The sequence below is a fragment of the Somniosus microcephalus genome, chromosome 3, assembly GCF_052327205.1.
Source record: "Somniosus microcephalus isolate GS21.2 chromosome 3, FLI_Smic_1.0, whole genome shotgun sequence".
In the NCBI taxonomy this organism is placed as follows: domain Eukaryota; kingdom Metazoa; phylum Chordata; class Chondrichthyes; order Squaliformes; family Somniosidae; genus Somniosus; species Somniosus microcephalus.
Genome location: NC_140989.1, coordinates 348372722 through 348393575, shown reverse-complemented (window position 1 = coordinate 348393575; position 20854 = coordinate 348372722). Strand labels below are relative to the sequence as shown.

Genomic DNA, 20854 nt, shown 5'->3' with positions numbered 1-20854 from the left:
GAATAAATTCCTCCTCCATCTGTGTCCTAAATGACCTACCCCTTATCCTTAGACTGTGCTAAAGCACTTTGAGACGTCCGGTGGTCGTGAAAGGCGGTGTATAAATGCAAGTCGTCTTTTTCAGAGGTTTACTGATATTTCTGTTACTTGCCAGCATTTGTGAAAAATAATGTCGCTCCTTCAAGCAACTGTAAATTTAAAACGTCCCCTTAGATCAGGAAAAAAAACGTGTTAAATAACAGAAAGCGTTCACTAAATACAGTGATGGGAAATAGGGAGTAAATAGCGAAAGGGGAGAAGGGGGGCGGGTTTAAATGGCTGCATCTCCGCCTCTGCTGGTTGTCGTCCGACTGTGGTTGGGGGGGTCAGAGGTCGGGAACAGCATCATGGCGGAGGCTCGGCGCCGGAGCGCGAGCTGGAGCCCGTTTCCGAGCCGGCGCCGGGAGGGCTCGAGCGCGGCCGGTGCCGGTCCCCAGACCCCGGCCAGCAGGGCCGGCGCCTCCCAGACTGAGGAGACGCTCAGAAGGTGAGTGTTAGTGTCCGACCCACCCGAGTTACCGGAGCAGAGCCCCCCCCGGCCAGGGTGCAGGGACCGGGACGCCAGGCGGGGTCGGTGTTGCTCGCTCGATCAGATTCTTCCCCCCCCCCCCCCCCCCCGGGCCCAGCCTGGCGAGGAGGAGGAAGCGGCAATGAGCTTCTCTCACTCCACCCCTGGTGGGATCAGACCCGGGCGCAGGTCCCTTGGATTCTGCCCCCACCCAATCTCTGTCCATTGTAACTTCACTGTAGGGAAGTGTGAGATTTGGACCCGAGAAAGACACATTTCTTTTAATGGTGAGAGACTCGGAGCTGTGCCAGCCAGTGGCTCAGTGGGTAGCACTCTCGCCTCTGGGTCAGAAGGTTGTGGGCACAAGACCCACTCCATAGACTTGAGCACAAAAATCTAGGCTGACGCTCTGAGGGAGTGCGGTACTGTTGGAGGTGCCGTCTTTCAGGTGAGATGTTAAACTGAGGCCTTGTCTGTTCTCTCAGGTGGACGTAAAAGATCCTACCGCACTATTTTGAAGAAGAGCAGGGGCGTGACCTAGCCCAAATTTATCCGTCAATCATCAACCTCAATAAAACAGATTATCTGGTCAATATCACATTGCTGTGCGTAAGTTGGCAGCCACGTTTCCGACATTACAAAGTGACTACACTTCAAAAAGTGCTTAATTGTCTGTAAAGCGCTTTGGGTTGTCCTCGGGCCATGAAAGGTGCTATATTATTGCAAGTCTTTTCTTTCTGTGGAGGAGCAAAAGGGGGATTGTAGCTAGAGCACCTTCAGCAGTGGCCCCTGCCTATCATCCACCCCATTACTTCCAGAAACCCCCAGGAATCTATCCTTGGCCATCCCCTCCTCTTCCTCAACTGCATGCTGTCTCTTGGCAACATTGTTTGTAGATATGTGGGGGGAGGGGCAGCTTCCACATATATTTCCCCCTCTCCTCTCACTACCTTTTACTGCCTGTGTTGTCAGATTGCGTGTTTGTCATTCAGTCTTGGATGAACCACAGTTTCTTCCAGCTAAACACAGGGAAGACCAAAGCCATTGCCTTTGGCTCCCACCACAAACCCCATAGCATTGCTGCCGATTCCAGCCCCATCGCTGACTGACCACTGTCTCGCGCTAAACCAGCCTTTTGCAATCTCGCCGTCGTTTTTAACTCCGATCTAAACTTCCAACCCCATATAAAAATTTATGGCACAGAAGGAGGCCATTCAGCCCATCATGTCTGTGTCCCCCGAAAAAGAGCTATCCAGCCTAATCCCACTTTTCAGCTCTTGGTCTGTAGCCTTGTAGGTTACGGCACTTCAAGTGCATATCCAATTACTTTTTAAATGGGATGAGGGTTTCTGCCTCTACCACCCTTTCAGGCAGTGAGTTCCAGACCCCCACCACCCTCTGGGTGAAGAAGGTTCTCGGCTCTCCTCTAATCCTTCTACCAATTACTTTAAACCTATGCCCCCTGGTTATTGACCTCTCTGCTAAGGGAAATAGGTCCTTCCTATCCACTCTATCTAGGCCCCTCACAATTTTATACACCTCAATCAAGACTCCTCAGCTTCCTCTGTTCTACAGAAAACAACCATAGCCTATCCAATCTTTCCTCATAGCTAAGATTCACCAGTCCTGGCAATATCCTTGTAAATTTCCTCTGAACCCTCTCTCGTGCAATCACCTCTTTCCTGTAATGTAATGACCAGAACTGTATGCAGTACTCTAGCTTTGGCCTAACTAGTGCTTTATACAGTTCAAGCATAACCTCCCTGCTCTTACTTTCCTTTATTAGCTGATGCATAGAATATATCTCCTATGCCTTCTTAACCACATTATCTATCTATCCTGCTACCTTCAGGATCTGTGGACATGCACTCCAAGGTGTCTCTGTTCCTCTACACTTCGCAGTATCCTACCATTTATTGTGTATTCCCTTGCCTTGTTAGCCCTCTCCAAATGCATTACTTCACACTTCTCCGGATTGAATTCCATTTGCCACTTTTCTGCCCACCTGACCAGACCATTGATATCTTCCTGCAGTCTACAGCTTTCTTCCTCACTATCAACCACACGGCCAATTTTTGTATCCTCTGCAAACTTCTTAATCATGCCCCCTACATTGAAGTCTAAATCATTGATATATACCGTAAAAAGCAAGGGACCTGGTACTGAGCCCTGCGGAACCACACTGGAAACAGCCTTCCAGTCATAAAAACAACGTCGACCATTACTCTTTGCTTCCTGCCACTGAGCCATTTTGGATCCAACTTGCCACTTTCCCTTGGATCCCATGGGCTTTTACTCTTCTGACCAGTCTGCCATGTGGGACCTAGTCAAAGCCTTTCTAAAATCCATGTAGACTACATCAAATGCGCTATCCTCATCGACCCTCCTTGTTGCCTCCTCAAAAAATTCAATCAAGTTAGTCAGACACGACCTTCCCTTAACAAATCCATGCTGACTGTCCTTGATTAATCTGTGCCTTTTTAAATGACGGTTAATACTGTCCCTCAGAATTTTTTCCAATAATTTTCCCACCACCGAGGTTTGTAATTACTTGGTCTATCCCTTTCTCGCTTTTTAAACAATGGTGCAATGTTGGCAGTCCTCCGGCACCACACCTGTAGCCAGAGAGGATTGGAAAATGATGGTCGGAACCTCCGCTATTTCCTCCCTTCTCTTAACAGCTTGGAATACATTTCATCAGGGCCTGACAATTTATCTACTTTCAAAGATGCTAAACCCCTTAATATTTCTCCTCTCGCCTATGTTTATCTCATCTAATATTTCACACTCCTCCTCCTTAACTACAATGTCTGCATCGTCTCTCTCTTTTGTGAAGACAGACACAAAGTATTCATTAAGAATCATACTTGCGTCTTCCGCCTCCACACACGGGTTACCTCTTTGGTCTTTAATAGGCCCTACTTTTTAAAACATCTTTGGGTTTTCCTTGATGTTACTTGCCAATATTTTTGCATGCCTCTCTTTGTTTTCTTAATTTCCTTTTTAATTTCACCCCTGCACTTTCTATACTCCTCTAGGCTTTCTGCAGCATTTCGCTCTCAGTATCTGACAAGCTTCCCTTTTTTGCCTTCTCCTACCCTGTATGCCCCTTGACATCCAGGGGGCTCTAGATTTGGGAGTCCCACCCTTTTTCTTTGTGGGAACATATTTGCTCTGAACCTTCACTATCACCTCCTTAAATGCCTGACACTGATTTACCTATATCCTTTCCATCAGACTGCCTATTTCGACGACTCCACCTCTGTAACATCGCCCGCCTCTCCCATCTGCTGCTAAAACCCTTATGCATGCCTTTGTCATGTCCAGACTTGACTACTCCAATGATTTCCTGGCCGGCCTCTCACCGCCACCCTCCCATAAACTTTAGTTTATCTAAAACGCTGCTATCCTCGCTGACCTACATTGGTTCCTGACCTCCCAATGCCTCAAATTTAAAATTCGCATCCTTGTGCTTAAATGCCTTCATGGCTTCGCCTGTGTGTGTCTCTGTACCTCTGCCAGCTCTGCACCTTGCCGCCTGCCCTGAACTTTCCATTCCTGTATCTCTGGCCTCATTGTGCATTGCTCCTCCCTCTATCCCACTATTGGCAGCTTTCGCTGCCTATGCCCATGTTCTGGCAATTCCTCTTGAGCTTTCCAGATTCCACCTCCCTCTTCTCCTTTTAAGGCCTTTTTTAACACCCACCTCTTTAACCAAGCTTTTGGTCACCCCTTCTTTGACTTGGTGTTCATTTTATTGATTTTGCCTCTGAAATGCTTTAGGACATTTTTCAATATTAATGATGTAAAAATGCAAGTTGGTTTTTGTCATTTGAGCACTTTGCTTGGATAGCTGCCTTATAATCCACTCTCAGCCATCCAGCATAATTATGTTTTATTTTATTAAAAAAGGAAAACCTAAGAGGCAGTATTCTTCAATATAAACTTTAGTGTCAGCTGTGACTCAGTGGGTAGCACTCTCGCCTCTGAGTCAGAAGGTTGTGGGTTCAAGTTCCACTCCAGGGACTTGAGCACATAAAGCTAGGCTGACACTCCAGTGCAGTGCTGAGGGAGGGTTGCACTGTCGGAGGTGCCGTGTTTCAAATGAGATGTTAAACCGAGGCCCTGTCTACTCTCTTGGGTGGACGTAAAAGACACTATTTCGAAGAAGAGCAGGGGAGTTATCCCCGGTGTCCTGGCCAATATTTATCCCTCAATCAACATCACAAACAGGTTATCTGGTCATTATCACATTGCTGTTTGTGGGAGCTTGCTGTGTGCAAATTAGCTGCCGCGTTTCCCACATTACAACAGTGACCACACTTCAGAAGTACTTCACTGGCTGTAAAGAGCTTTTGAGACATCCGGTGGTCGTGAAAGGCGCTATATAAATGCAAGTCTGTCTTTCTTTTCTTTATAACTAAGGATCTGAGTTATAAATCTGAAGAGGTGATGTTGAAATTCCATCTGGACTTGTGGCCACATTTAAAGTACTATGTTCAGTATTGGTTTCCATATTACATGAAGATACAGGATTATTGGAGGGAGTCCAGATGAGGGCTTTGAGGCTGATTCCTGAATTCAGAGGTCTGAGTTATTAGGACAGATACCCTGAGATAAAGGAAAGTTCTTCTGTTGGACATACAATTGGAGAAGCAGGGGGCATAGTTTAAAGTTAAGGGTCTCGAAGAAAATAGGAAATTTAGGCAATTTTTTTTTTTTTTTTCGACGATGATGATGGAATTGTGGCACAGATTGCAAGTGGAGGGTGGAACAGTAAACCAATTCAGGCTTTAAAAAAAGGACTGGATGAATTCCTGATTAGGAAAGGGACACAGGGTTATTAAGTCCCAGAATGACAGCAAGAATGTATGGGAGGTTTGGAAGGGTAGGCAAGATGGACCAATGGTTGTCTCCTCAAAGCATTACTATGCTACTACCATTTCTCCCCTCGTGCCCCCCCCCCCATCATAAATACTGTGGGAAACTTTAGGGATACTCTGAATTTAATTGGGGCCTCTGTTAGGATGGGCGTGCTGTCATTGGATTGTTGTCCTGGTGGTCAACCAAATTGAACATTGGCAGATGTCTCAGCTGCTCATTTCCCCCACCCCGCCAGTCAGAACTCATTTCCTAAATGCAGAAATGTCAAGTTATTGCTGCCCACGGGTTACAAATCGGGCCTACGTTTGGTGAAGGATAGAGAGCTACAAACACAGGAGAGGAAAAATAAAGGTGCGCACCTTCCCGGGGTAAATGCACTCAGCAGAAAATAAATGTTATCCTGAAATAAGCAATTCAACTTATCCTAACATGACTTCCCTTTGTCTTAATGTATCACCTGTAGAAAAGCTGCATTGCAGGTGGCCCTGTGGAAGAAACATGAATGTGAGGCAAAAGCTCTTCATATTGTTGAACGTCTGCTGGAAATAAATGTCACAGAAGAATTTCTATTGGATTGTGTAAGTGAGTCTTTTTTTTGGACTATAATATCGATGATGGAGTTTTGCTCTTAACATTTCTATAAGTGAAATGGCCAAAAAAAAATTATTCTGGATGGTCAGCATCTTCCTTCAGTTCCTGGGTTGTATTTAGAACTTGCAATTATATAGTGACTGTAATATCCTCGGTGTCCCAAAGCACTTCACAGCTAGCGTAGTCACTGTTGTTATGTACACACAAGTAGCTGCCAGTTTTCTAATAAGGTCGCACAAATGGCAAATAAATAGAATCCTAGAATGATACAGCACAGAAGGAGGCCATTCGTCCCATTGTGTCTGTGCCGGCTCTTTGAAAGAGCTATCCAATTAATCCCACTCCCCTGCCCTTTGCCCATACTCCTGCAAATTTTTACCCTTTTAAGTATTTACCAAATTCCCTTTTGAATGTTATTATTGAATCTGTTTCCATCACCCTTTCAGGCAGAGCATTCCAGATCTTAACTCGCTGCATTAAAAAAAATTCTCCTCATCTCGCCTTTGGTTCATTTGGCAATTACCTTAAATCTGTGTCTTCTGGTTACCGACCCTTCTGCCACTGCAAACTAGTTTCTCCTTGTTTACTCTATCAAAACGCTTCATGATTTTGAACACCTCTATTAAATCTCCCCTTAGCCTTCTCTGCTCTAAGTAGGTCAACACCAGCCTCTCTAGCCTCTCCACGTAACTGAAGTCCCTCATCCCTGGTACCATTCTAGTAAATCACCTCTGCCCCTCTCTAAGGCCTTGACATCCTTCCTAAAGTGTGGTGCCCAGAATTGGACACAGTACTCCAGCTGGGGCCTAACCGTGTATTTATAAAGGGTTAGCATAACTTCCTTGTTTTTGTACTCTATGCCATTGTTTATAAATCCAAGCACCAGAATGCTTTTTTAACAGCCTTATCAACCTGCCTTGCCACCTTCAAAGATTTGTGTACGTACACCCCCCAGGTCACATTGTTCCTGCACCCCCTTTAAAATTGTATCATCATTTAATTTATATTGCTTCTCCGACCAAAATGCATCACTTCACACTTCACTGTTAAATTGCACTTGCCATTTGTCTGTCTATGTCCTCCTGAAGCCTGTAACTATGCTCCTCATTGTTTATTACATTTCTGAGTTTCGTGCCATCTGCAAACTTTGAAATTATATCCTGTATACCCAAGTCCAGGTCATTAATATATATCAAAAAGAACAGCGGTCCTAATGCTGACCCCTGGTGGACACCACTATATACTTCCCTCAAGTCTTAACATTTACCACTACTCTCTGGTTTCTGTCTCTTAGCCAATTTCATATCCACACTGCCGCTGCCACTGCCCCTTTAATCCCATGGGCTTCAATTTTGCTAACAAGTCTATTACGTGGTACTTTATCAAACGCCTTTTGAAAGTCCATATCAACCACACTACCATCATCAACCCTCTCTGTTACTTCATCAAAGCACATGGGATTGGAGGTAATATACTGGCATGGATTGAAAATTGGTTAACAGACAGAAAACAGAGAGTAGGAATAAATGGGTCTTTCTCAGGGTGGCAGGTGGTGACTAGTGGGGTACCGCAGGGACCAGTGCTTGGGCCCCAGCTATTCACAATATATATCAATGATTTGGATGAGGGAACCAAATGTAATATTTCCAAGTTTGCTGATGACACAAAACTAGGTGGGATTGTGAGCTGTGAGGAGGATGCAAAGAGGCTTCAAGGCGATTTAGACAAGTTGAGTGAGTGGGCAAATACATGGCAGATGCAGTATAACGTGGATAAATGTGAAGTTATCCACTTCGGTAGAAAAAACAGAAAGGTAGAGTATTATTTAAATGGTGATGTACAAAGTGACCTGGGTATCCTTTGTACACCAGTCACTGAAAGCAAACATGCAGGTGCAGCAAGCAGTTAGGAAGGCAAATGGTATGTTGGCCTTCATTGCAAGAGGATTTGAGAATAGGAGCAAGGATGTCTTACTGCAGTTGTACACGGCCTTGGTGAGACCACACCTGGAGTACTGTGTGCAGTTTTGGTCTCCTTACCTAAGAAAGGATATACTTGCCATAGAGGGAGTGCAGTGAAGGTTCACCAGACTGATTCCTGGGATGGCAGGACTGTCGTATGAGGAGAGATTGGGTCGACTAGGCCTGTATTCACTAGAGTTTAGAAGAATGAGGGGGGATCTCATTGAAACGTATTAAATTCCGACAGGGCTAGACAGACTGGATGCAGGGAGGATATTTCCCCTGGCTGAGGGGTCTCGAATGAGGGTTCTAGACTGGTGTACAAGGACACCCAGGTCCCTTTGTACATCAGGAGTCAAAAACCAGGGGGCACAGATTTAAAGTAATCAGTGGAAGGTTTAGAGGGGATTTGAGGGGAAATTTCTTCACCCAGAGGGTTGTGGGAGTCTGGAACTCACTGACTGAAAGGGTGGTAGAGGCAGGAACCCTAACCACATTTAAAAAGTACTTGGATGTGCACTTGGGATGCTCTAACCTGCAGGGCTACGGACCTAGAGCTGGGAAGTGGGATTAGGCTGGATAGCTTTTTTTTGACCGGCGCGGACACGATGGGCCGGAATGGCCTCCTTCCGTGCTGTAATTTTCTATGATTCTATGAGGGGTCACAGTCTCCGGATACAGGGTAGGACATTTAGGACTGAGATGAGGAGAAATTTCTTCACTCAGAGGGTGGTGAATCTGTGGAATTCTCTACCACAGAAGGCTGTGGAGGCCAAGTCACTGAATATATTTAAGAAGGAGATAGATAGATAGATTTCTAGACACAAAAGGCATCAAGGGGTATGGGGAGAGAGCGGGAATATGGTATCGAGATAGAGGATCAGCCATGATCATATTGAATGGCGGAGCAGGCTCGAAGGGCCGAATGGCCTACTCCTATTTTTCTATGTTTCTAACTGAATCAAGTTAGTCAAACACCATTTAACAAATCCTTGCTGGCTGTCATTTATTAACCCATATTTTTTCAAGTGCCAATTAATTTTGTCCCGGATTATTGTCTCTAAAAGTTCCCCCACTACAGACGTTAGGCTGACTGACATGTAGTTGTCAGGTTTATCCCACGCTCCTTTATTGAACGGGCGTAACATTTGTCATTGCATAAAAGTGATTTATTCAGCTGTATGTTCGACTTCAGTTAGTACTGAGCTATTTGTGGATGATGGAGCTGGAAGTAGCAGCTTGGTGTAGACACAGTGACTGTGAGGAAGACAAGCTGGGTGGGTTGGGGATTGGAAACCGTGGTGATGACAAGATGGCTGTTACTATTGTGTGCAGATAGCCACAGGGTTTTCAGTTAGGATTTTGGTGGTGTAATGATGGGCATCACTACTCAGTATGAAATACAGGTACACTATCCCTTATCCGAAAGCCTTGGGACCAGCTGAATTTCGGTTTTTGGAATTTTTCGGATTTCAGAATGTATTATAAGACTGGGAAATTTGTATTTAATATAAATTGTAAAAGTTCAGGCTACCTCTTGCGACTGTTCCGTGCCTCATTCCCCTTCCTGCTTCTCTGGAAAGCCGGATATCGGCTGACTCCTACTAAGCTGGCCCGCAAATCAGGTCGGGTGGGGGGGGAGAAAAGAATATCGGACGGGCCGCGGTTCAGGTCGGAGGGGGGGTCGGGGTCGGGGGGGAGAAAAGAATATCGGATGGGCCGTGGTTCGGGTCGGGTCGGGAGAAAAGAATATCGGACGGGCCGTGGTTCGGGTCGGGGTGGGGGGGGAGAGAAAAGAATATCGGACGGGCTGCTGTATTGTTGGGTTCACTCTCCTGGTACCTCCTTCACACTGCCCAGCTCGGCCTGCAATCTCCTACCCAGGAGGGAACTCTGTGACCCTCTGCCCTGCTCAGCGTAAGTCGTGCGCCACTCTGGTCATGTCGTGCGCACGACTTACGCTGAACAAAAAAACTTTCGGTTTTTAGAGGTTTTTGGTTTTCGGAAGTTCGGATAAAGGATAGTCTACCTGTACTTACTTTGTTTCACTATTTTTCTTTTTTCCCCTTTTTCATTTTTCTGCTTTCTTTCACTGTCATGTCCTCCTAACTCAACAGACTGCACAAAAATCCATTTTGTGCTAATTGAGGCAAAGCATACCGACAACGCAATGAAACTTTGTAACCTGAATATAGAGCAGTTTCACTCTCAAATAGGAATATTGATAAACTCTGCCTTCGATGGCATGAAAATCACTCTCGACCTGACGTGTTATGAGAAATAGCTAGTACCATATTAGAGTATTGGGCCATCTGTGATGTTGACTAGTGTGTTGAGCCATATATATTCCATGAGCCTAGTGACAAGGATTCAAGAATGGCGTAGACAGAAAACTGAAAATTTTACAGAACAGATACGGGCCATTTGGTGAATCGTCAGCACAGGTGTTTTTCTCCATGAGTCACCTTGCCTAATGCCAACCTCCCGATCACTCCTCCCAATCTCTTCCTTAACACTCTTTTTCAAGCAACTATCTAATTCCCTCTTGAAAGTACTTATGGATCCTGTTTTAGCGGTGATTGGTAGCAGAGAATTCCGTGTTCTAAATTCTCTATCATCTATGTAACCTCCCTTTTAATTCTTTATAATTATCTTAAATTTGTGTCCTTTTGTTACCATCTTGCAGACTCCTGCAAACAATCTATCACTACTTATCTTGCCATACCTGGAGATAATCTTGAAGATCTTTATCAGGTTATCCTTCATCGTTCTCCGCTCGTGAAAAAAGCCCTGACTTCTTGAGTGTCTCTTCATAACTGCATCCCCTCATCCTGAGTAATATGCTAGTTAATCAATGCTGCACCTCTTCATTGCTTTTATATCCTTAATAATACAGTCCAAAAACTGCGGCCTAACTGGGGTCAGATTTTAAAATTCAACATTATGCCCTTGCTTTTGTAATAATGCCTCTAGATACAAAAATAAAAAGTCCACTTTCCTTTTTTATGGCATTATCTGCTTGAGCTGCCACCTTTTTTAATGACCAGTGTGTCTGCACACAAGGTCCCTCTGCGCCTGTGCTCCATTTAAAATGTTACCATTTAAGGTGTACTTACGTTATCCTTCTAAAATGTACCACTTCACATTTCTCTACATTGAACAGCATCTGCCAATCTTGGTAGCCTATCTGTATCCCAGTCTGTCTTAGTCCTCATCTTGTTCCCCACCATAAACCCTAATTTGATGTCATAAGCAAATTCTCATTGTTCTATCAATTCTTAAGTCTAGATCCTTTTTGTGTGAGCATAGACCACTGTGGCATACCGCCCACCATATCTTTCCAATCTAATAAACTTCCTTTTACCCTTTCCCTTTGTTTTCTGCCTCTAATCAACTCTATCCATGTGGCTTTCTTTTCCATTTTCTTAATTCCATTTCATAATGTTTTTGAAAATCCACACGAACTGCATTCATTGCATTTCTTTTATTTATCGTCTCTGTTACTACTTTAAAGTGTTGTATAAAGTTGGTTAAGCTGCCCTTTAGAAATCTGTGCTGGCTGGCTCTGATCATATTTATCCAAGTGCTAAGTAATTTCATTCTGGATTATCGACTCTATTAGCTTACTAAGAACTGAAGTAAGACCGACTACTCTAATATTCTGGCTTATCCCACCCTCCCTTTTTTTTTTAGAGGGGAGTCACATTTGTCACCCTCCAATCCTCTAGCACAATTTTCCTTTCAACAGAATTCTGGAAAATTATAGTTAGCCTTCGCTATTTCTGCCGTAGCTTTCTTCACGATTCTCGATGTAAACCATTGGCCCTATAATTTGTCTACCTTACATTTGAGTAACTTCTTTAGTATAATTTCTCTTTGAATAATAACCTCCACAAGTTCTACACCTCCTTCTGTAATCTTAATATACACCTTCTCTGAAAACTGAGGGAAGGTACTTAATTAATATCTCTGCCTTTTCCTAAGTCTCCATTCCAAGTTTACCTTTTCATCTCCCCAGTTCTACCTCTACCTTGACTATTCTCTTACTACTAATGAGTCTATAGAAAGCCTTTTGATTCCCCTGTGTTTTTTCCTAATTTTTTTCTCTTATTCATAACTAGCCTTTTTAATCTAACACTTTATATTATTTGTTTCTGGCTTTCATTTAATTTTTAATTTTGATCTAAGCTTTCTATTCATTCATGGAGCATCCGATTTTAATACCTGCCCTCTTCCTTACATAAATGTACTTGAATTGTACCCTTTACATGTCCTGTTTAAATATTTTCCATTGCTGATCTTTGGATTCATTTGGCAAGGTCCATTTTATCACCATAATAATTTGCCTTTTTCTCACTCAAATACCCTTGCTCTTGGCTTTTCTTTTTTCAATTCTTGCATAGAACCTAATTATTTTGCGGTCCTTATATCCTAATTGTTCCCCTACGTTGAGGTCTTCTCCTTGCGCCACTTCATTACCCAGAACCAGGTGAGTTAAAGTACCCACTGAAGGGGTGCATTACAATTACTAAAACCTCTGGGTATGCACAGCAAAATGTTTATTGGGTCAATTATGCAGGTGAATTTTTTTGTTTGTTGAAGTAAATGTAGTCCTATTAGGATCTAATATCTTCCAGGGCTAGCTGCCAATTGAAATATAGTAATTTAGTTTTTATTATGATTTGTGTCATATGACTAATGTACCTTGTGTATGTACTTACACTTAGACATGTTTGTGCCTTTGTAACTTGTCCCTCTTTCTGTTGTAATTTAGGTGAAGTTTATTTCTCCAATCCACTATCAGGATGTTGTGGAAGAGCGTTCAATCGTCAAACAGTGTGGCTATCCACTTTGTCAAAATAAACTTGAGAATGTAAGTCTGTTTTATTTATTTTGAATTAATTCAGGGAGTTCTTTATATTCCTCATAGTAAGACATTTATAGGGAAAATAACTGTTAGTAAAAAGTGAATCTTGATTCTCTATTATTTCTCTGAAAATAAAATGAATTGAATCAAGAGATGAATAAATTCCACATACAGCTATTGCTCGTTTGACAATGTAAAGTGGCTTGAGGTCCAAAGTTGCTGATTGGAATTAATGGCACAATTTGGGAAATAGTTAGCAAGACTAGAAGCAGTTAAGATGGCCAAGAATATGAAAAAAAATTGTGATTGTTGGTTAGACTAGATGTGCATAATGCTAGTTTGGAATAATTTGCTCTGGTTAAAGAGATAGATAGACTATCATAGAATCACACGGCACAGAAAGAGGTCATTTGGTTCAATGTGCATGTGCCGGTTCTTTGAAAGAGCTATCCAAATTAGTCCCACTCCTGTGCTATTTCTCCATAGAGCTGCAGGTTGTTTCTTTTCAAGTATATATCCAATTCCCTTTTGAAAGTTACCATTTGAATCCACCACCCTGAAGCTACAACATCAGGGGGAAATCTCTCCACTGGCTGGAGTCATACCTAGCGCAAATGAAGATGGTTGTGGTTGTTGGAGGGCAATCATCCCAGCCCCAGGACATTGCTGCAGGAGTTCCTCAGGGCAGTGTCCGAGGCCCAACCATCTTCAGCTGCTTCATCAATGACCTACCCTCCATCATGAGGTCAGAAGTGGGGATGTTCGCTGATGATTGCACAATGTTCAGTTCCATTCGCAACTCCTAGAAAAATGAAGCAGTCTGTGCCCGCATGCAGCAAGCCCTGGACAGCATTCAGGCTTTGGCTGATAAGTGGCAAGTAACATTATTACCACACTAGTGCTAGGCAATGACCATCCCCAACAAGAGAGTCTAAACACCTCCCCTTGACATTCAACGGCATTATCATTGCCGAATCCCCCACCATCAACATCCTGGGGGGTCACCATTGACCAGAAACTTAACTGGACCAGCCACATAAATACTGTGGCGACAAGAGCAGGTCAGAGGCTGGGTATTCTGCAGTGAGTGACTCACCTCTTGAGCAATGTTCCCTGTAAGCTGCACAGCCGCGCAGAGCTCCAGGGAACCCTCGCAGCCGGCTTTTCAATACAAAAACTGCACATTTGTGGTATTTTGAATGGCCTGTGCACCAAACAAAATTAGAGGGAACATTGCTCTGGACTCCCCAAAGCCTTTCCACCATCTACAAGGCACAAGTCAGGAGTGTGATGGAATACTCTCCACTTGCCTGGATGAGTGCAGCTCCAACAACACTCAAGAAGCTCCACACCATCCAGAACAAAGTAGTCCGCTTGATTTGCACCCCATCCACCAACTTAAACATTCACTCCCTCCACCACCGGCGTACCGTGGCTGCAGTGTGTACCATCTACAAGATGCACTGTAGCAACTCGCCAAGGCTTCTTCGACGCTACCTCCCAAACCCACGACCTCTACCTAGAAGGAGAAGGGCAGCAAGTGCATGGGAACGCCACCTCCAAGTCACATACCATCCTGACTTGGAAATATATCGCCATTCCTTTATCGCGCTGGGTCAAAATCCTGGAACTCCCTCCCTAACAGCACTGTGGGAGTACCTTCACCACAAGGACTGCAGCGGTTCAAGAAGATGGCCCACCACGACCTTCTCAAGGGCAATTAGGGATTGGCAATAAATGCTGGTCTTGCCAGTGATGCTCACATCCCGTGAATTAATTAAAAAAAAAAAAAAAAAACATTTTAGGCAGTGCATTCCAGATCTGAACGACTCACTGCATTTATAAAAAAAAAAAAAAAAAATTCTCCTCATCTTCCCACTGGTTCTTTTGCCAATAACCTTACATCTGTGTCTGCTGGTTACCAATCCTCCAGCTAGTGGAAACAGTTTCTCTTTATTTACTCTATTAAAACCCTTCATAATTTTGAACACCTCTATTAAATCTCCCCCTAACCTGCTCTGCTGTACGGAGAGCAATCCCAGTTTCTCGAGTCTCTCCACACAGCTGAAGTCCCTCATCATTGGTACCATTCTACTAGAGAGAGTACCTTTTGTTCAAAGTAAACTTTTTCTTCTCTCTTTTCCCCACCTCTTGAAGAATTATTTTTCTTTCTCTTTCTCGCTCTCATGATCTGTTATATAGTGGGCCCATGTGCATCACGGATCGTCTCCATCCACTTCTGTACCTCTTTCAATTCATTTGGAAGCAGATATGATGTGATTTGACCACACAAGGGAGGAAAAAACCTGAAAAAAATCTATTGGTTCTGTACTGTTTTATACATAGCCAATAGAAAACTTTCCAATGTCCAGTCAGTTCACATTGCCTCCGAGGCCACTCCATAGTTTTGATTCCTATTGAAGTGAATCGAAATGCTGCAAGAGATAATGGACATGCCTTATAATATGCATTACTGAAATGGCTGAGGAGGTGACAAGTAACCTGTTTATGTCATCTTTTTCCCTGCAGTTGGGAAGAGCAGGGAACAAAGAGTGTGCCTCCTAAACTTTTCTTCCTCATTAAATTATATTATTCAGACCACACTTTTGTTATAGCCTTTTACATAGAATGTACAGCACAGAAACAGGCCATTCGGCCCAACAGGTCAATAACCAGTGTTTATGGTCCACACGAGCCTCCTCACACCCCTCTTCATCTAACCCTATCAGCATAACCTTTTATTCCTTTCTCCCTCGTGTTTATCTAGCTTCCCCTTAAAAACATCTGTTATTCGCCTCAACTACAGGAAACTTTGTGTTATCCGGAGGCTAAATGCCCGGCAAGCTCGAGCCACCGGCAAAAATCAGGAGCCGTTTTGTTAGGTTTTTTTTCTTCTCGTGGCTTTTTTTTCAACAGTCAGGCTCTGCAAAGTCTCTCTGAAGCTGTTGCTAAGCTACAGAGACGCTTCCAAGGTACGGGCGGACTGTTTAGAAGCTGTTGCTAAGCAACAGTGTTTGTTGTCAGATACGGAGATGAAAAGCTCCGTATGCTTCAACATTAACGCTGGTTTGTCCGGCAGTTTTGAGGGAACGGCAACAGCTCGGTCCCGTCGGTGCCGGATAGCACAAAGTTTCCTGTACTCCTTGTGGTTCCACATTCTACCACTTTCTGGGTTACAAAGTTTCTCCTGAATTCCTATTGGATTTGTTAGTGCTCATCATATTTATGGCCACTAGTTTTGGTCTCCCCACAAGTGGAATCATCTTCTTTACGTCTACCCTATCAAATCCTTTCAGAATCTTAAAGACCTGTATCAGCCTTCTCTTCTAGCAAAAAGAGCCCCAGTCTGTTCAATCTTTTCTGATAGGTATAACCTCTCCATTCTGGTATCATCCGTGTTCATCCTTTTTGCACCTTCTCCAGTGCCTCTATATCCTTTTTATAATATGGAGAACAGAATTGTGCAGTTTTCCAAGTGTGGTCTAAAAAGGTTCTATACAAATTTAACATAACATTCACTGTTTAACACACATTAACACAAATTCTATCCCTCTAGAAATGAGCCCCAGTGCTTTGTTTGCATTTTATATGGCCTTATTAACCTGCATTGCTACTTTGTGATTTGTGTATCTGTACCCCTTGTTCCCTTTGCTCCTCTACCCTATATAGACTCTAATTTTCCAAGGACTACATGGCCTCCTTATTCTTCCTACCAAAATTCACCACCTTGCATTGATGTATATTGAAATTCATTTGCTAATTACATGCCCATTCTGCAAGTTTATTAATGTCATCTTGTATTTTGTCGCACTACGCCCCAATTTGGTGTCGTCTGCAAATTTTGAAATTGTACTTCTGATTTCCGAGTCCAAATAGTTTTTCTTCTAATTTTTCGCTCCCCTCATCTCCTCTTGTCTTGAAGGCATCAACTCCTTGGTGTGCTATGGTTCTAAGAACAGCAGTTGCCCTCTGCTACATCAGCCAGGTGGCCATTCTTTATGTCCAGAACATGTATGGTTACTATGAGTAGACTATTTGACTGTAAGGACATGACATCTGAACCAATCCTTCTGATGTCCTTCTTTTACATCTGTCCACTTCCAGCACAGATTGCTGGTAAGCAGTTAGGAGTGAGAATATTGGCAGTGATTTTTCCCCTCGGCAAGGGGTTTTAAGGACAATCACAGCACCACCTCTAGTTCAGATCAGATAACTCTGTGCAGACTGAGAATTGAACCTGAGTCGTCTTGATTCTTTATAGCATGACTCTTATTTGTGTTAACCAGCTGAGCCATTAGGCAGTCCTGTTGCAGATTTTGATGTGATCTATGATTTAAAAAAAAAAAGATTTATTCCTTTTTATAATTTAGGTACCTAAACAGCAATACAAAATATCTACCAAAACCAATCGAGTTTACGACATTACAGAAAGAAAGGTAAGGATCTTTTCATAATTTTTTAGTTGATTTTTTTTTTTTTTTAAAGAATTTAATATCTGTGTTGTGAGAGTGTATTTTTCATACCCTGAGGTTTATGCATGATAATTGGGCTTGCACCTCACTCTGGCTTCAGCACGGCATGGAAATTCTTCGTGTTGTTTAACTCATTGCTTCAACTACTCCCAAACTGAAAAGTAATGAATAGCAATATACTGGGCACAGCTCCAAAAGAAAAATGTTAAATATTGTCCTTATACTTGTAATCCTAAGACAGCTAATTATAAAGATACATTATAAATATTGCTGATATTAGCACAAATATTGTTGAGTCTGTGGTTTCAATTGCAGTTATACTGAATAACAGGACACAGACTACAGAAGTAAGTAAACAGGTCTTTAGTGATTGAGGGTCAGGGCTGAACTGGGATACACTTTGCTCTGCAGGGTTTATATACCGGTGTGGTCACCACCGGTACTACAATGTACAGGAGCCATCAAAAAGTAGTCCATCACCTTAAGGTATCCTCTTAAGGTGGTACAGGTTACATACACTACAATTCCTCCCCTTTTAGCTTAACAGTGTACACCCCAAATTAAACATTACATGGATAACATATATACAATTTACACACAACTGTTCAAAGATTCAGTCTCTGAGGAGGCCTCCTGATCCGGCCCGGATAACGCCTTTCAGGGGTCTCTGGTTCTTGTTGCTGGGGTGACTCATCCACTTGATCTCCTATGGATTGAACATCATCAGGTACGTTCGAGTCTGAGGTAGATGCTACAGGCTCAATAAGTTCTTCAACTGGTGTCTCTGCCGTAGACATGGGGTCGACCCTTGTTCTCGATTCCACAAGTTGGTCAGCATGACGTCGTATTACGTTCTCTCCAACGTCTACCGTGTACATCAAGGGTCCTTGTCATGCACGAATTGTTCCAGGTTGCCATTTATCATCCCTATAGTCCCTGGCCAACACTGGTTGTCCTATTTCGAAACTCCGAGTGGCCTTGTTATTTACGTGCTGGAATTGCTTGTTTTCGACTTCCCTTCGCACATTGGGTTTTAACAAATCCAACCGGGACCGCAACCTTCTGTTATAGAACATTATGGCAGGGCTTTGATTTGTCACTGAATGCGTGGCGTTTTGATACGCCATCAGGAAATTGTCCACCTTGTGTTGTAGTGGAATATGGTCTTCACTCATGGCCTTTATCGCCTTTTTGAACGTTTGAACAAATCTCTCCGCCAACCCATTTGTAGCCGGATGATATGGGGCAGATGTATAGTGTTTCACCCCATTCTTTTTCATGAATTTCTGGAATTCTTCTGACACGAACTGTGGTCCGTTGTCTGAACATATTTGCTCCGGCAACCCATTCCTTGCAAATATGGTTCTTAGAACTGCGATCATCTTCTCAGAGGTAGTGGTCGACATCTTAATCACTTCTGGCCATTTAGAATGTGCGTCTACTGCTATCAAAAACATGGAATCCATGAATGGACCTGCAAAGTCGATATGCACACATTGCCATGGGGCTGAAGGCCATTCCCACGGATGCAGCGGTGCAATTTGAGGTGCATTTTGAACTTTTTGGCACCCTGAGCAGCTTTTAGTCAGATCCTCTATCTGTTTGTTGATACCTGGCCACCACACATAAGCCCTAGCAAGGCTTTTCATCTTGACTCCCCCCCCCCCCCCCCCCCCCAGATGACCTTCGTGCAATTCTTTCAGAACTCTCTTAATTTTGGAGGAATAATCACCCTTGTTCCATACATCAATGTTCCTTGACATACGGACAGCTGTTCTCGTCTGGCTGAGAATGCTGGTAACAGTGGTTCGCCATGTGCTGGCCATCCCTTCACTGCCAAGTCGTAGACCCGAGACAGTGTCGGGTCATTTCGGGTCTCTCTCTCTCAATACCCGCATTGGTGACTGGTAAGCATTCGATGATGGTCGAGTGAAATATCTCTACAGGGTCAACTGCCGGTGCCTCTTCCGCTGTAGGTAGTGGCAGGCGCGACAGCCCATCAGCATTACCATGTTGCTTTGTACCTTTGAATTCAATATCATATTGATGTGCCCCTAGGAAAAGGGACCATCTCTGAAGCCTCTGCGCCGTCATTACCGGAACACCCTTCTTAGGGTTGAAAATGGAAACCAACGGCTGGTGATCTGTCAGTAGCGTAAACTTTTGGCCTTGCAGGTAATGGTTAAATTTCTTAACTCCCCACACGAGACTGAGAGCCTCCCTATCTATCTGAGCATAGTTGCGCTCAGCGGAGGTCAATGATCTGGATGCGAAAGCGACTGGGCTTTCCGAGCCATCTGGAAACTTATGTGAGAGCACTGCCCCGATACCATATGGAGAAGCATCACAAGCTAAACAAATAGGCAGCGTTGGGTTAAAGTGAGCCAACACTTCCTTAGAGGTGATCAGTGCTTTGCTCTTTTGAAAAGCCCGCTTACAATCATAGCTCCACTTCCATGGTATTCCCATTTGCAAAAGAGTGTTTAGCGGGTGTAACACCGTGGATAAATTTGGAAGAAACTTGTGGTAATAGTTAACCAACCCGAGGAACGACCTCAACTGGGATACATTCTCCGGTGCAGGAGCTTTTACAACAGCTTCAATCTTGTCAGGTGACTTATGGAGCCCCTCCCGGTCAATGACGTGGCCGCAGTACAAGATTCGCTTTTGAAAGAACTCGCATTTCTGGCGATTAACTCTGAGCCCATATTCTTTCAATCTGATGAGCACCTGCTCCAAATTCGCGAGGTGATCGTTATCGTTATCTCCTGTAATCAGGATGTCATCCAGGTAGCATTGTGTGCCTGGAATTCCCTGCAATACCTGCTCCATGGCCCTTTGCCAAATCGCTGGAGCCGATGCCACTCCAAAAACCAGTCTATTATACCGATATAAACCCTTATGCATGTTGTTCGTGAGATACTGACGTGACGCTTCATCAACTTCCATCTGTAGGTACGCCTGCGCCAGGTCCATCTTAGTGAAGTGTTTCCCGCCAGACAGCGAAGCGAAGATATCTTCAATCCGAGGAAGCGGATATTGCACCGTGTGAAGAACCGGATTAACAGTGATCTTGAAATCGCCACAGATGCGAACCTTCCCAGGTTCCCCTGGCTTGTTGCTCAACGAACGCTTCATGACAGGAACAATGGGTGTAGCCCATTCGCTCCAGTCCACCTTGGACAGTTCCACAGCAGGTCGTATCGCATAAGGCACCGGTCTGGCTTTGAAAAATTTTGGGTTTGCATGTTCTTCAACCTTGATGGTTGCCGTAATTCCTTTCAGTGTTCCAAGTCCCTGTTGGAACACCTCCTTAGCATCGTCTAAGATTTTGGACAGTCGTTTATGTTTGACGTCGTCCTCCTTACAGGCATCTACAGTCAGTGCTTGTATGGAATGCCAGTCCACATTTATTCTCCGGATCCATTCCCGTCCCAGTAGTGGCGGACCTCCATCAGGTAACACATACAAGTCCATTTTCTGAAATTCTTTACCATTGTAGACCACGTTTACTTTTATCTTTCCTTTGGGG

The 20854-nt window shown here is 43.8% G+C and overlaps 1 protein-coding gene across 1 annotated transcript in view; it reads left to right on the top strand.

The window, feature by feature from the left end:
* Positions 1-332: 332 nt before the first annotated feature.
* rpap2 (RNA polymerase II associated protein 2) overlaps positions 333-20854 on the top strand; it is a 138787-nt gene continuing 118265 nt past the window's right edge. Inside the window, 4 exon segments of the mRNA XM_085983337.1 lie at positions 333-526; positions 5895-6009; positions 12758-12856; positions 17221-17286. Of these exon segments, the coding sequence (XP_085839463.1) occupies positions 387-526; positions 5895-6009; positions 12758-12856; positions 17221-17286 (420 nt within the window). The 5' untranslated portion in view covers positions 333-386.